Source organism: Panthera tigris, chromosome A1 (assembly GCF_018350195.1).
Source record: "Panthera tigris isolate Pti1 chromosome A1, P.tigris_Pti1_mat1.1, whole genome shotgun sequence".
Classification (NCBI taxonomy): Eukaryota; Metazoa; Chordata; class Mammalia; order Carnivora; family Felidae; genus Panthera; species Panthera tigris.
This window is the reverse complement of record NC_056660.1, coordinates 93,378,989-93,396,155: the sequence shown is the minus strand read 5'-3', so window position 1 is coordinate 93,396,155 and position 17,167 is coordinate 93,378,989. Positions and strand designations below refer to the sequence as shown.

The following is a 17,167-nucleotide window of genomic DNA, read 5'->3' as shown; positions in this document are numbered from 1 at the left end:
GTCTGGGCTAACAGGTTCTTTGTCTGCTAGTGTTGGTATGCAATTGATTTTCCAGCTGTGTCATTTCTTCTGTAATTTTCAGTTGAAATTCTGCTTTTAGAAAAAGCTTTCTCTTTACCTCTGTCTATCCATATCACTTTGAACTCCAGATTCTTATTTGATCCAGTGGGCTATTACCTGTTACTATCATTATTTATTTTAATGGTCAGATTGTCCCAGATTCAGCCGGTGAGAACCCCTTCAAGCAGATGCTTGTGCCTTTTTTGGTCTTTCCCCCTGTATGCTTTGAGCAGCCCTTTGCTTTCTGCCACAAGATATTCCAGGTTCATCTTTTACTTTCCTAGCCATAGCCCAGGAATTGATCATTTTTTCAAGGAGCCCTGGTTCTTATTGGAGGATGGTGTGTAGAAATGAGGATTTGGGCCCTGGCTATGATCATGGTCCTGGGTAGCATTGCTTCTAGCCCCTCTCTCAGCAAGCCAAGCTAGGAAATGTGTACATGCATGCGTCTATACGCAAACACACCCTCCCTTACACATACCTCTCTGTTACTTTACATATGTATTAAAAACCGTGAGTCCTGTTGATGCCTCGGATTTTAGTCCAACACCACAGAGTTCCTTTCTGTTTAATATTTATTTATTTTTGAGAGGGTGGGGAGGAAGGGAGGGAGAGAGAGAATCCCAAGCAGGCTCTGTGCTGTCAGTTAGAGCTCAATGCAGGGCTCGATGTCCTGAACCATGAGATCATGACCTGAGCCAAAACCAAGAGTTGGATACTTAACCTACTGAGCCACCCAAGCACCCTCCACAGAGTTCCTTTTTAATCATCTTCCTTTTTTTGTTTTTTTGTAACTCCTTTCTCTGATGGTGACCAACCTGGTTACCGTTATCCAGAATACATGGTCTCTTTGTTTTGAACCTGAGGGTATATAAATCAAAATACCATATTTAAGAAATACTTGAGTTACTTCTTTTATTTCCCCCCTTTACTATGGTTATGTTATTTTTTTTAAATATAGTTGAGTTTGTTTCTGTTTGGGTTCCATTTTAGAGTTTGCCCCAATTTTGTTGATTTTTTAAAAAACTTAATATTTGGGGACGCCTGGGTGGCTCAGTCAGTTAAGTATCCGACTTTGGCTCAGGTCATGATCTCATGGTTCGTGGGTTCAAGCCCCATGTCGGGCTCTGTGCTGAGTGCTCAGAGCCTGCAGCCTGCTTCAGATTCTGTCTCTGGCTCTCTCTGCCCCTCCCTTGCTTGTGCTCTGTCTCTAAAATAAATAAATATTAAAAAAATTTTTTTTAAACTTACTTAATATTTTAAATACTGACTTGGTTCTGAAAGTGAGAGCTGTACAAAAAGAGATATTCCAAGATGTGTAACTCCCTGTCTCCTGTCCCTTTTGTCTTTGCTCCCTTCCTAACTCCCCCTTTCCTAACATTTGTTGTTACCACCACTCTGTAGGGAACCAATCTCATTAGTGTTTGGTTTGGCCTTCCTGTATTTCTTCTTGATGAGCAGATATGTACATTTTTTTAAAAGTCTATTTATTTATTTTGAGAGCGAGGGAGACCATGGGGGGGAGGGGGAGAGAAAGAGAGGAGAGAGAGAGAATCCCAAGCAGGCTCCATACTGTCAGCACAGAGTCCAGTATGGGGCTCGAACTCAGGGACCGTGAGAGCACGACCTGAGCCAAAATCAAGAGTCGAATGCTTAACTGACTAAGCCACGCAGGCACCCCCAGATGTGTACGTTTTTATTGTTCATTCTTATAAAAAAAAACTAAGATACTTAGTTTTGTACTATTCCATTCCATAAATGACTTTTTTGAACTCTTCCATAGGTGAAGTACATATTTTCCAAATGTAAACAGTGTTGAAACTAATAACCATCTTCATTTGCTTTTATGTGTTGGAGACAGATTTTCAGAATGAATTCCTAATAGTGCGGTTTTTTGATCTAAAGGAAAATGCATATTTAGTTTTATCAGATGTTGCCATTTTCTCTCCAAAAAAGGGGTGGACCAGTTTATATTCCCAGCACTGTAGGAGAGTGCCTTTTCCACACTGCCTCTCAGTGGAATGAGTTGTCATCCTCTTTAATTTTTATCCGTCTTGTGTGGGTGAGAAATGCTCTCTCAATGTATTTTTAATTTGCATTTCAAGTGAGCTTGACCATTTTCTGCACTCCCAGGACTCTACAGAGCCAGGCCACAGGCCACATTTAGCCTGTAGCCCATAGTTAGCTAACCCCAAGTTCCAGTCCGTTTTTTGCTTTGTTCTCTAGGTACTCCAATTTTGTGTATGTTCTTTCTTCTTTGCTTGTCTTTCATTTCAGTCATTTTCTCTCTGACCTTTTTGATTTCTGTATCCCAGTTTTAGTCTCTTGGCTGTTTTCTGCCTTTTCTTCAGTGTCCCTTATTGTCTTTTCTTTCGAGACTACTATTCCTTGGTCTTATTATTCCTTATTTTCTTCTGTTTCTTCCCTGCAGTCATTGAACTTCATTTCTTCCTACTGTTTGTCCTTTCTGTTCTTAATTTTCAGTTTCATTTTCATACCCCCAGCTGCTTGCTTGATAGTAAGCACCTGAGTTTGGGGTGCTGTATTACAATTTTCTTCTGTTTTATGGCCATTTGGGGGAAATGGGGGCAGATTTGCATACACCGAGATGTTTTCATTCATTTGCTGTGTTTTCTTTCCAGAGTTACTTCGTAAAGATTTGTCTGTTTAGTCATTTCATGGATATTCTTTTTTCTTACACAAGCCCCTATTTGAGTGTACTCTTGGGGTGCCTAAGTGGTTCAGTTGGTAAAGTTTCCAACTCGGTTTGGGCTCAGGTCATGAACTCAGAGTTGGGTGAGATTGAGCCCCACACCGGGCTCTGTGCTGACAGTGCCGAGCCTGCTTGGAATTTCTTTCTCCCTCTCTCTCTGCCCCTTGCTGGCTCGCTCGCTCTCTCTCTCTCTCTCTCTCTCTCAAAAAATAAATATTTTTTTAAAAACCCAGAGTGCACTCTTTTCAGTCAACCAAGTGTGACTTCTTTCATGAGTTTTTGTGGAGTTTGATTTGGTGGTTGTTTTGTGTTTGTGTTTTTCATGCTGGGGAAAGTGTTGTGTGTTCATGATTTTCTGGTAGGAGAGAGGTTGTTTCTCTTGCTTCTCAGGGTCTCTTAATGTTGCTCCTTTGAGCATCCTTTATTCCTGATCTGCAGAGGGCCTGTCTCCCTTCCTTGTTAACTTGATTTACCAAAGTCATGCCCTGTGAGTGCTGTAGACTCCTTTCCGGCAGTCAGGCCTCTGCTCTGCCAGAACTTAGGCCGTCCAGGCAGCGCTCACTTTGCATGGTGGAGCCAGACTGTGACAGAGACTGTCACTGTCACTTCAGCTGAAGTGAGGACAGTGATCTGAGTCATGGGGGTCAGGAAGGAATCAGCACTGCTCTGTGACCCATACCAACTTGTTGCCACAATGTCAAACTCTCTAGCAGTTACAGATGTACAGAGAATTTTTTTAAGTGGTGAAACCAGTTTTAGTACATTGTAATTTAAAACATTAGAAATAGTGAGAGTTAAAGTGTTTGGGGAAAAAAAAGTATATGTATGGAGGGAGAGAGAGGAGGGAGAGGGAGTAGTTTGAACGGTGTTTGCCTTGGTTTTGTTGTGTAACTTACGTACGGGGTAAACATCTTTTCTGTCATGGTAAATGATTAGACTCCTTCCTAGGTTTGTAGCAGCATCCAACCTTTTATCCTTTGTGGTGTCATTGTTGTGAAATAACTTGAAGGATTCCTTTCCTGTGAAGTTTTTTGCCAGCATCCCTTCTCTAGAATGTCTCCATCCTTGTCATCATGGCCATTGTCCCCACTTAGATGCTGTGCCTTCACTTACTCTTCTGACGTCGTATCTGGTCTCAGACAGTGGTGCTGTCCATATTCTTATGATCAGCTATTTCTAAACTCCGTGTTTGATCTCATTTTCACTTCTAGTGGTACTGCTTTTCGTTTCTTTACTGCACTTTTATCTTTGGTGGCCAGTCTATTCTTCTGGTTCTGTTTTTGGAAAACGTCATGTGGGTTTATTACTAAGACAAAGAGACAACGCACCCCTACGCTTTGCTGTCCGTGCATGAACTGAATAATAAGCGCAGTGACCCATGACTAACAGACTTTGAAAAAGAAGACTGGATTGGTTACTGATTGTGATGCACATCTGTTATTCACGTAGCGATTTGTGAACTGAGGTGCTAGCATCAAGTTTGTACTCCACGCAGTTGCCCACAGTTAATACACCGTGGGGACTGACATTTGAATCCGTATCGTGTTGTTTAAGTTATGGTACCCAGACTTCGTAATATCCGATCTGCACAAAGCAAAGACTGCCTGTCCTTCGCCAGCCTAGGGTGGACCTTCTCCTTTTGGCAGTAATTTTAGATGAGTCTCAGGCCTCCCATTGGCTCCCTGCCACTCCCTTCCTCACGATTTTCCGTACACTTCCCTTACTCTCTGCAGAAAGGTGGCGGGATGTGAGAGGCAGCTTGCTGGGATTTGACGTTTCTTTTTCTACAGGCAGGTAATTTATAGCTTTGTGTGTCTTCCAGCTTCTCTAAGGTTTCAGTTTTATATAGTTGCATTGTTGTTCTGTTTTGATTTTGCAGGATATGTGGGGAGATCCAAAGGTAGGCAGGCACTGTGATCCTTGGCTGCCCAAAAGTCTCAAAATAGGCTTGTTTCATGTTTATAATATTTTATGAGTATAGAGTCTCCATTTTCCTTAAACTTGTATATTCTTGCAATAGGAAAAGAGTAAGGGTTGGATCTTTTTATTGGTAGAAGTCAAATCTATAGATGCTATCTGAACAATCTATCTCAGAATGTGCAAACTGTATGCGTTTAGTGATTTCACTTGGTGGATAAGATAAGATCAGGTACTTGAAAATGCTCGAACTACCCCTTTGTAGGAAAGAGTGAGTATTTTAGAAGATATAAGGGAGAAATAAAAGTGGCTCAAGAAACAAAAAATTAGCATGAGGACTTACTTATTTTTTATCCTTTCCCCATTAAACTGAACGATGTTTTTCTTTTTCAGTCCTATGACAATGGGCTGGCACAGGGAGCTGGACTTGAATCTCATGGTAAGACATCTTAACATAAATGAACGTGTAGTTTCTTTTGTCTCTTTAAATAACATCATGGTGTCTTCGACATTGAGGCCCCCAGAAGTTTGTGTCAGCCTGTGGCACGGCCTGGCTGTCTTCTTTCCTACTCCTTTCTTTTGACAACTTGTGCCAGTTTGAACCGCTCCTTGGTCAGTAATCAGAGATTATTCAGACGGGATATTCATACTTTTCTAGTAATGTTTTCTATTTACCTATTTGAGCGTTAGCTGCATGAAAATATCCTGGGGTGATTTCTCAAGCTAGCACTAGAAAACACCAAGTTTTCTTGTTTGGCATAACACTAAAGGGCTCGATGCAGAATTGTTAGGCATGAATTTGTGAAGAAAAGAACATTTTTAATCTAATAGTCTTTAGTCATAGTCAGAAAACGTTTTGCTGCATAGAGTATGTGCATTGATACAATTTCTCCTTTCCCCATTTTCCCCACTTTGGGCGGAACCAGAATACAGGGAGATAATGCACTTCATTTGTCAGCACATCAGTAGCCTGATGTCTTTCAAATTGACTATTCGCATGTAGGAGTAAATAAACTGCCATGCTCTTTAAATTTCTTTTTTTTTAAAGATTTATTTTTGGGTAATCTCTACCCCCAAGTGTGGGGCTCGAACTCACAACCCCGAGATCAAAGTCGCACACTCCACTATCGGAGCAGCCAGGCGCCCCAGCCATGCTCCTTTTTTTTTTTAAAAAGAGAGAGCCTAGGGGCGCCTGGGTGGCTCAGTTGGTTGAGCATCCAACTTCGACTCAGGTCATGATCTCGCACTTCGTGGGTTTGGGCCCGTGTCGGGTTCTGTGCTGACAACTCGGAGCCTGGAGCCTGCCTCGGATTTTGTGCCTCCCTCTCTCTCTGCCCCAACCCACTCACATTCTGTCTCTGTCTCTCTCAAAAATAAATAAACATGGAAAGAAAAAAAAAAGAGAGAGAGAGAGCCTAGATCAAGGAGGCTCTCTGAGTGAACTCCTTAGGTTTCCTCTTTATTACAGCAACCTGTCTGTGCCTGCAGCATGGCAGAGCAGTGAGAATGGGTTTCAGCCCTGGTACCCGCAATGGGACCTGGCTCCTCAGTCTCTCTGACAGACTGGAAATAATTGGATCTTTCTTTAACTTTAAGATTATTGTTAGGATTCTGAGAGATAAGGGGGAAAGTGGTTTGTAAACTATAAACACATTTTACAAAAGGACACTTTTTACATACACTCTCTGGCCCCGTATCTTTGTATTTCCCTGGGGCCCTTGTCCTCTCAGGTCTCTCCTCCCTGTCACGCATCTTCACTCCCTCCTTCGATGTAGGTATTTGTAAAGTGTGTATCGCTAAGGGGTATGTAGCGGACGTGTCAGTGTTTCCTCTGAAGCCATCCTGTAGTTGGGACGCCATGATTCCACGTGTGCCTCAGTCTGTGTGAGATCGGGGCTGCGGCAAGCCGCCGTAGTCTTTCTGTCACTGGTCACCACCACTTGATGAGGAGGGATGTGTACTCATACTTGTGCAAAGGGGAAGTCTGGTGTCTGCGAATTTCCCAGAAGAGAGGGTCTCATGCTCGCTGTTGTAGAGGGTGTTAACGGGCACTCTGGCTGAGGGGAAACGTTACCCGTAGACTGTAGACTGTAGAACAGTAGACTGTAGAACAGACGCTGTTGTTCCTGGGCAATTGGAATTGCATTCGCCGGGACAGGAAACCGAGGGCCGCTCAGACATGATACTCTTTGACAGATCCTGTCAGGAAAAAATCTTGCCGAGTCACGCTAGGTGTGATTTTAAGTCTGTGTGACTTGAATAGGATTACACCCATCAAGATCATCAGTCATGGACCGTGGTTCCAGCCAGAAAGCTTACATCTTTCTTTTCTCTCTAAAGTTTTGGGTTGGAGACCCAAAGCCCTGGAGGAGGGTGTCCCACTCAGAGTGCCACAGTGTGTTGGTGTCCTGTGAGTGGGCTCCAGGTATGCCGGGATGCTGCTCCCTCCACCTTTGGGACAGCTGAGCAGAGCTGTGTCTGGAATCTCCAGCAAGATGGCCTTTGGCCAGGAGCCCCTCTTAGGGCACCACAGTCAGCCTACAACAGTGTGTCTACATAGTGCACCCACGCAGTGTGTCTACGCAGTGAGCCTACCACATTGTGTCTACACGGTGTGTCTACACAGTGTGCCTACACAGTGAGTCTACCACAGTGTGTCTACACGGTGCGCCTACACCATGTGTCTATACAGTGTGCCCACACGGTCTACCACAGTGAGTTTACACAGTGCATCTACACAGTGTGTCTAAACAGTGAGACTACACCGTGTCTATGCAGTGCACCTGCAGTCTGCCATAATGCGTCTACAGTGTGTCTGCACAGTGCGTCTATGCAGTGAACCTACACAGTGTGCCTACATAGTCTACCACCATGTGTCTACACAGTGTGTCTACCACAGTGATCCTATACAATGAGCCTGTATAGTGAGTCTACACAGCGCGCCTACACAGGTCAGATATTACCATGTTCTTGGTGTGCTGTGAGGTTAGATGGTGGCTGTGGCTTTCCTTCCCTGCTTTCCGTTCCTTCTCTGCGCTGCAAAAACCCTTCCTCAGAAGTCAGCCTACAGTTTGGCCGCCCTTCTCGTCTTTATCTTCTCCCTTCTTTCTGTTAATCTTTTTAGACTAGCAGTCCAAATACACTATTCACCTTTCTACACGAGTGGCTTGTTCTTCAACCTTCTGTGTAAGCCTTCAGCAACTTTGGAAGTTTCTCATTTAAAGTCTTGAGTGGTTGACATTTCAAACCGTTGTCGCCCTCTCACTCCTCACCTTGTTTGTTGAAGCCCCGGGAGCTGTCAGCCTCTCCCCTCCTTTCTGGAAGCATACGCTCCAAGTGCCTGGCTTCCTCACAGGCTGTCTCTGGCTCCTTCACTGTGTTCGTGTCTTCCTCTCTCACCCGTACCTCGACCCACCTTTCTTCTTCCCTTTGAGCCATTCACCTTTCTGAATCTCCAGGTTGTTCTTTCTTGTGCTTGCTGTTCTGTGTTCTCCACCCTCACCTCGAGCTTACATTTGGCTTTGTTTCATATCCCTCAAGTCTTGGCTCAGATGATTTGCTTTTAATGATCATTTTTGAGATTGCAAATCACCCACATCACATACACATGCTCTGCTCCCTATCCCCTTGTCTGTTTTTCTGTGAATTATATTTTATCGGTTTGTTCATTGTCTCTCTGTCCCCACCTGAGAACAGAGATCTTTGCCTCTTTTAGTCACTCCTTATCCCCCACACGTATAAGTGTGGCACACACTTGGATGAACTAATGGTTGGTTCTTTATTAATCATCCCTGTGCTATGGCTCCCAGCACTCTCTCTCCAGATCTATACTGTTGCTTCAGACGTACAAGCGCCCTTCCACCTGCCTGCCAGGCACGTCTCCCTTCAGAGCACTTCATCTCAAGTTGCACACTTTTAAAACCATCGTTTTCTTCTTTCACCCAAGCGTGTATTTGCTATTCAGGAATGCAGAACAGCTACTACCAGATCTGCTGGTTTTTCTGTCCGTATGAGCCAGATATCCAGAATTTGGGACATATGGTCTCATGTTCTATTTTATTTTGCTGTTCTGTTTTTTTATTTGCATTTATACCAGTTTTCCCCCATAGTTTATAATCCTTGATCTACAGAGAAGTTATTATTGAGCAGCTGCTCTGTGCCAGCCACCATTTAGTCTCTTTAATCCTCACACCAGCCGTCTGAGAGTGGGAATCTTTGTATGCGATCAGAGAAGCAAAACCACCATGAGTAGTGGAGAATAGGGATTTATTGTAGGAATAAGGTTACACACAGTTTTGGAAGAGGATGGAGAAGTAAGGCCTAAAAGGGGAAGTTGATTCGTCGGAGAAAAGTCACTGACAAGCCCTCGTGAAGCCCTGGCCCAGGTGGACCATGAGACCTGGCTGGAGAATCTGGAAAGCCACATGGAGCTGCCCGAACAGGACTGTGGTAGTGGACTCCGGTGGGGGCTGCTGCTCCGGCATCTGGCTATGGGCCTCGGGTCCCCAGGGCAGGGAGTAAAGCAGACTCACATTCTGAATATTTGGGGGATGGGGGGGGGGGGCGGGGGCGGGGGGCCGAGTTGAAACCTCCCAGCACCTCTGCCTTTGTCCCCTGCCTCCCTGAACCCCCAGCCAGGATAGTGGCTGCTGCTTCTCTTCCTTCTCACACATCTTACCCAGATTTCTCAGACTCCAGACCGGATAGGGAAGGGGATTCTGGGAAGCAGAATCCTGGCTTAGCCAAGTTGACACGGTACCAAACCACCACAGTAGCCATTGTCATTTTACTGAGTGTGACTGAACCTAGTAGGCTCATGTATCTGGTATGTGTCAGCCCAGATGAAACCCTGTGCTTGCTCAGCAGTATCTGTCTTTCTTTTTCTTTTTCTTTCTTTCTTTCTTTTTTTTCTCTTCTTTTCTTTTTCCTTTTTTCTTTTCTTTTCTTTTCTTTTTTCTTTCCTTTCCTTTTTTCTTTTTTCTTTTCTTTTCTTTCATCTTTCTTTCTTTCTTTCTTTCTTTCTTTCTTTCTTTCTTTCTTTCTTTCTTTCTTAATGTTTTTTTATTTATTTTGATAGAGCACAAACAGGAGGGTCAGGGAGAGAGAGAATCTCAAGCAGGCTCCACACTGTCAGTGCGGAGCCTGACATGGAGCTTGATCCCATCAATCTGGAGACCATGAGCTGAGCCGAAATCAAGAGTCCCAAGAGTTCACTGCCCAACCGACTGAGTCACCCAGGTGCTTCTCAGCAGTGACTTTGTGCCCTCATTTTAGTTCTCCATGCCCCTTTCCAGCCTAGCTTTGTAGACCGCTCGTGAGTGACCCCTGCCATGCATTCCAGGCTGCAGAGAACACATATTCCCCAAATGTCCTCACATGCCCTTTCACCTCCGGGCTTGGCGAATACTGTCCGTCGTTTGCCTGAAGTGTTTTCCTTCACCTGCTGCTCCTCTTTTCCCTTCCCCTGAAACCTCCAGAGTTTTGCCTGTCTTCCTGTGCCTTGTTCCATTCCCTGTGTAAGATTGTCCGTGGTATCTCATTGCCCAGCCCCGAGCAGCTGCTCCCTTTTCTGTGTTCCTTGTAATACCTGGCTCATACCATTTTCGCATGTGCCTTGTCTTCTGTGCCAGATGTCTCATTCGTGTCTGACTCCGCTTGCCCTTGTACATTGTGGTTGTCCAGTAAGTATTTGAATTGGTTGTGCTCCGTCCCTCTCTGCGTCCTGAAGCTGGGGAGGCTGAGTCTGGGCTGCGTACCTGTGCCATGGTTCATCTGCTTTTCTCCCGCTGCTGCCGAGAGCTCGTTCGTCCTGCAGACAGCACAGGCACATGATATGCTTCTAGGCTGTGACCATCAGATATGACGATCCCTTCTTATCCTAGTGAGTGAGTGGCTTATGCGCTAGTACAGTTGTAGGGTAAAGTGCTCTTGTGTCTGGAAGAATTGGGTTTTCCTGCTTTGCTAGGATTAAAGCTGTTTTTTCTCTCAGGATTCATAATATAAAAGTAATAGGTCAGATAAGTTAATGTGATTCCACGAGTCTTCCAGAACATCTCTACTCCTAATCCAAAAGAGAAATACTCAACTTTTGGGCCTAATTTCACCTAAGCATTCAGTTCCCTTGAGTTTTCCTCACTTTACCTTTTCCAGGTGTTTAAGTATAAAATGGTATAGTTACTGTTATTTATGTACCTTTTATTTTATTCCTAGCTATGTGATTGTTAACCATCTTAAATTATGTATTTCAGAGTACATGGATTCCTTCAGATAATTTGGTACATGCAAATAAATACTAAGAGAATGCTTAAAATTGGGTTTTAACACCTTATGGGAGCATTTAGTTAACTTACACCTGTTATACTGTTAAACTGTAGGTAAGTCCTAGCATCCAGGACTAGAGTCAGGAATACCTCCTTCACCCTGCCCCTGGGAGAACTGAGGTAGATTGTTAGAGAGACCCGACCTCGGTGGTCCCTTCCATCTGTGATGTCTTGTGACTGCGGCATTCTCCACATGGTAACTATCCATGTGGCTGAAGAGTCGCGCTTTAGGTGGCAAACTCAGCGGTTTTGATCTTTCTCTTTGCTTGTGTGTTAATATCTCTTGCCATAATAGCCTTCAGTAAAGAAGGGTATTTTACCAAGGCATAATGAACACAACTTAACCTTTTCTTGAATTCAGATAATTATTATGAGAAGCAATTTTGTGTTATACTTTAACGATGTAATATTCTTGAAATTTTTTGAAGCTTGTAGGGTCATTGACATAACCTTATTTAGCTCTTTGGGGGCTAAATAAATAATAATTATTATATAAACAAATATATGAATATATAGAATATATAAATAACTATATAAGTAATTTAGGAAATTATGTCAAAGAGTTGACTATTTCTCTTCTGGATTAAGGAGTAGAAATATTTTGGAAGACTCATGGAATCATATTAGCTTTTCTGGCCTATTACTTTTATATCATGAATCCTGAGAGAAAAAAGAGTTTCTGGGGCATCTGGATAGCTCATTTGGTTAAGTGTCTGACTCTTGGTTTCCGCTCAGGTCATGATCTCACAATTTATGGGTTCGAGCCCTGTGTCAGGCTCTGTGCTATCAGCACAGAGCCTGCGTGGGATTCTCTGTCTCTGTCTCTCTCTGTCGCCCCCCCCCCAAAATAAATAAATAAACTTAAAAAAAATAGGAGTTCCTGTGCCTACTTTTTTATGGTGTTTCTTAATTGACTTACTGAGATGTTATCTGGCTTTTCTTGCTGTGTTTATATCTGCCTCTAATACTCTTCTAACGTAATACTTTTAATCCAGGTTTTAGAAATACTTTTTTAGAATTTTGTGTAAAACAAGAACCTCTCAGGGGTAAATGTTGGTAAATGAATTTTAGCTTAAAGCATAGACTTTGCAGTAAGTGTTTTTTGGCTACTCAGAGCTCAGACTTAAGAAACTATCATTGTGCAAAACTGGTGATTGGGCAAAGTAAAGAGTATTTTTACTTTGAGTTGTGCCAGTTTGCTTTTAAAGAATCCTAACAAGTAATTTGGAGAGTAACAGTTAAGTGCCTCTTTTTACTTTTGGTAGTTTTTTGTTTTGTTTTCTTTTGGCTTTGTTTTTAAAATTTTATTTGAGTAATCTCTCCACCCACCGTGGGGCTTGAACTCAGGACCCTGAGATGAAGAGTCACATGCTCCTCTGTCTGAGCCAGCCAGGCCCCCTTACTTTTTTGTAGTTAATGAATATTTGTTACCTTTTGGAGACTTTATTTTTAATGATGTAATGATACCTGAAGTCGTGGCCAGGTTGTCATGAAAGAGAAATTGAAATTGGTGGGTTACTAAAGAGGCAATAAAATTAGTTGCTTAATAGGAATTATTTTAAAAGGTTATTATAAATTTGTTTTATTTTTCTAATTTATTCATGACTAACATAGATCTCTCAAGTCACTGGAAAAAATTCTGAAGATTAAATAGTATTGTTTTATTGAGAGAGAGGGCACAGGTGAGTGAGGGGCCGAGGTGGGGGGGGGGGTGTTGAGAGAGAAAGAGTGAGAGAGAGAGAGAGAGAGAGAGAGAGAGAGAGAGAAATGGGCCTCACCCGAAGCAGGGCTCGAGTTCACCCAAAGCGGGGCTCGATCTCACAAACCGTGAGATCATGACCTGAGCTGAAGTCAGATGCTTAACGACTGAGCCACCCAGGCACCCTGACAGTGACTTTTTTTAATGTGATGGCTGCCCTGAGTTTTCTAGAGGGAATGCACACTTTCCTTTGCCAGAGAATGCATGCAAGCATTGTAACAGCAAAAGGAAAGTTGAAGGAGGAAAGGAAAGGAAAGGATGAAGCATTTTAGAAACCATCCATCTATATTGCTGAAATTCATCACTAGCTGAAGTCGTGATAAATTGGAAATATAAGTATTTTCATATTGTTTGGACTTGACAGCAGATAGTGCCAGTGCAAAGTTCTTTCTTTTCCTTTGTGGAAAAAGACTGACCTTTCAATTCCAAAGGAAAGGAATCACCTTTCCAAGTGTATTGGTTTCCTGTTGCTGCTGTAACATTTTTGCCTCAAAATTAGGGGTATAAAACAACACAAATGTATTCTCTTGCAGTTCTGGAAGACAAGTCTGAACTGCACTTTACAGGGCTAAAATCAAGATGTTGACAGGGCTGGTTCCTTCTGGAGACACCAAGGGAGAATCTCTTCCTTTGCTTCTGCCAGCTTCTGGTGGCTGCCGGTGTCCCCACATGTGTTGCCAAGTCAGTCCATAGTCACAGTGCCTCCTCTGTAGTTTAATCTCCCTCTGCCCCGCTTCATAAGGACACTGTGGTTGCATTTAGGGCCCTCCTAGATAGTCCAAGACAATCCCTCCAACGAGAGATCTGTGATCACATTTGCAAAGTCCTTCTTGCCATAGGAGGTAACATTGACGTGGTCCAGGCATCAGGGCCTGGACGTGTCTCTCTTTGGGGTGCGTCCTTCAATCTACCACAGTGAATGGGACTCACTGTGCATGTCTTTCCTGATAGGCTTTTCTCCTCGCCCCACCCCCAGCACCCTCGCTCAGACTTTCCTTCCTTAAATGTTTTAAGCTGAGTAGGTCTTTCTGCATATCCGCTTCTAGCTTGTCTGTGCTACATGTCATAATTAGTCCGTAGTCTCAGGCAAGTGGCACCACGGTTCATGAGCATTGGGCCATCTTCAGAGGAATTAAATCAGACTTGGGTGACAGAGACCTGGACAGGGAGGAGTTGACCTAGGTTTGAGTTTCAGCCCTTCCATTAAACCGTGTAATTTTGAACATGTTCCTTACCCTCCCAAGTCTTTTGTTTTTCATAAGTAGAGTATTTCTTACAGCTACATATTATTTTCAGTTATTTTCTGTTTCTTCAAATTAATATTGAAGACTTCAGTGCTTTGTGGTTATTTTAAAGGTGTAATTAATTGTCTTCTAAATTTACTCGTATCTGACTGTCTTCTAGAATTCTGTAACCACTATTTTTTTTTTTCCTCTGGCCATTTTATACTATTTTCCTGGGTATCTAGTTTGAAGTTTGAAGTATTGTGTGGTTTCAATTAACAGGAGGATCGACTTTTTGTGGCATTGCATCACTGTGTCTGATGGGTAAACTAGAAGAAGTTTTTTCAGAAAAAGAATTGAACCGGATAAAGAGGTGGTGTATAATGAGGCAACAAAATGGTTATCATGGAAGACCTAATAAGCCTGTAGACACCTGTTACTCTTTTTGGGTAGGAGCAACTCTAAAGGTAAGAGAAAAAAAGTCAAATTGAGAAACCTGTGCTATGTGTTGATGTAAACTGTGCTCTAGAAGGTTTGGTCTTTGTCATGTTCATTAAATACTGCTACATTCTGGGACGCCTGGGTGGCTCAGTCGGTTAAGTGTCCGACTTTGACTCAGGTCATGATCTCGCGGTCCGTGAGTTCGAGAGTCGTGTAAGGCTCTGTGCTGACAGCTCAGAGCCTGGAGCCTGTTCCAGATTCTGTGTCTCCCTCTCTCTGTGACCCTCCCCCGTTCATGCTCTCTCTCTGTCTCAAAAATAAATAAATGTTAAAAAAAAATTTTTTAAATACTGCTACAGTCAGGCCGCTTCATTTTTTCTGCTGCTCAGGCAAAGCTACTCTATGTATGGTTTTTCCATAGAGTTCAGTTACCTGTTGTGCTTCTTGAAAATTTCCATTCTTATAAAACTTAAGTGGCCTAGAACGTAGTAAAGAAGTGTAAGGTACAAGGTATAAGGTCGTAAGAAACTGGTTACCATAAATGACCAGTGGTCTCTCTAGAGTAGGGCTGTGTCTGAACGTGATCCCAATAAAGGCTTTATGGGAAGTTATTAATCTGAAAAGATAAACCATGGGTCATTTCTTTAAAAACTATTTGTGATTTTTAGTTTTTTATCAGTTTGTTTGCCTAACCCCAACGGATTGACATTTTTCTCCATCTCTTACCTTTTGTCGTACCTAATGCCATAAGGTTATGAGCCCCTAAGTACCCACAAGTTTTCTCTATCTTGAAGTTGCCTTTCACTTTTAAAATATATAGTTTAATTCTGATACTCTGAAATCTAACAAAAGTCCATTCATCTTTTATGTAATATCCTATTTTCTAAAATTCTGAAATCCTGAAAACGGAATGATATAAAACTAAGTATATCTCCCTCTCTCTCCTCACTTCTATTGCCATTCCTCAAGTGTACTCCTTTGATTTTAATTAGGGAAAATTTCAAACATATTCAAAAGTAGAACAGTGTAATGAACCCCTGCGTGTCCACAGCTAGACTCATCAGCTTTTGTCACAAAGCCAGCCAGTCTTATCCATATTCCAGCTCCCTTCCCTCCCCATCACTGTATTATTTTAGGGCAGATTCCAGATACCATTTTTCATATTATCTGGAAAATTTTCAGTGTAATTCCTAACTAGAAATAACTTTCTAAGAAACAGAACTATGGTGTCATTATCACATCTTAAAAATCAACCACAATTCCATGAAATCATTAACTAGTCAGTGATTATGTATATTTCCTATTGCATCATCACGTCAAGAGGCACATAATTTCTGTTTATCTCCTTGTGATCAAAGTGCTCCAGAATCGTCAAACCTGATTTATCCACCATAAAGTTCCCCATCAGCGTTTTTTTTTTCTTTTATGGTGGCGTACTATACGTAATATAATATTTATCAGTTTAACTATTTGTAAGAATACAATCTGGTGGTATTAGGTATACATTCACAGTGTTATGGAACCCTCACCACTGTCTGTACCCAAAACTTTGGTTATCCTCAGTATAAACTCTGTACTCGCTCCTTCCCCTAGCCCCTGGTGACCTCTGTTCTACTTTCTATGAATTTGCCTATTCTTGGGACATTGTATAAGTGGCATCACACAATATGTGCCCTTCTGTGTCTGGCTTATTTCACTTAGCATAATGCTCTCAGGATCCATCCATGTTGTAGCATATATCAAAATTTAATCCTTTGTATGGCTGATTAATATGCTGTTGTATGTTTATACCATAGTTTATCCATTCATCTGTTGATGGACATGGCTCATTTCCACATTTTAGCTCTTGTGAATAAGGCAGCTCTGGACATTGGTGTACAAATAACTGACTTTCTTCTTTCATTTCTTTTGGATATTAGGAATGGAATTGCTGGATCTTATGATAGTTCTATGTTTAACTTTTTGAGGAACTGCTATACTGTTTCCCACAGTGAGGGTGTGCACCATGTTACATTCCTGCTAGCGGTATATGAGGGTTCCAGTTTCTCTATATGATCAATAACGCTTGATTTTTCTGTTTGGTTTTGGTTTTTATAGTGGCCACACCAGTGGGTGTGAAGTGGCATCTCATTGTGGTTTTGATTTGCATTTCCCTAATGATTAGTGATACTGAGCCTCTTTTGATGTGCTTATGGGCCATTCGTGTGTCTTTGGCAAAATTTTTATTCAGGGACTTTGTCCATTTTTTAATCATGTTGTTAGGTTTTTTGTTGATGGGTTGTAGGGGTTCTTCAGGTATTCTGGATATTAATGCCTTATCAAGTTCTGTGATATACACCTATTTTTTTCCTCTTCTGTGGTTGCTTGTAACTTTGTTGATGTTCTTTGATGTATAAAAGTTTCTAATTTTGATGAAGTCCAGTTTATCTGTTTTTTTCTTGTGTTGCCTGTGGTTTTGGTTGTCCTATCTATGAAGTCACTGCCAAAGCCAATGTCATAAAGATTTTCCCCAGTATTTTCTTCCAAGAGTTTTATAGTTTCAGCCTTGAGTTTTAGGTCTGATGCATTTTGAGTTAATTTTTGTATATGGTATAAAAATGAGAGCTCAACTTCATTATTTTACAGGTGGATATCCAGCTTTTCCAGGACTATTTGTTGAAAAGACTGTTCTTTGTCCCATTAAATGGCCTTAGGACCCTTGTTGAAAATCAGCTGAGCATATGCATGTGGTTTT

The 17,167-nt window shown here is 42.2% G+C and overlaps 1 protein-coding gene across 1 annotated transcript in view; it reads left to right on the top strand.

Annotated features, from left to right (window-relative positions):
* The window catches only part of PGGT1B (protein geranylgeranyltransferase type I subunit beta), a 62,177-nt gene that overhangs the window by 33,933 nt on the left and 11,077 nt on the right, over positions 1 to 17,167 (top strand). The window contains exons 6-7 of the mRNA XM_042982515.1: positions 5,084 to 5,129; positions 14,275 to 14,459. Of these exons, the coding sequence (XP_042838449.1) occupies positions 5,084 to 5,129; positions 14,275 to 14,459 (231 nt within the window). The remainder of the gene's footprint in view (positions 1 to 5,083; positions 5,130 to 14,274; positions 14,460 to 17,167) is intronic.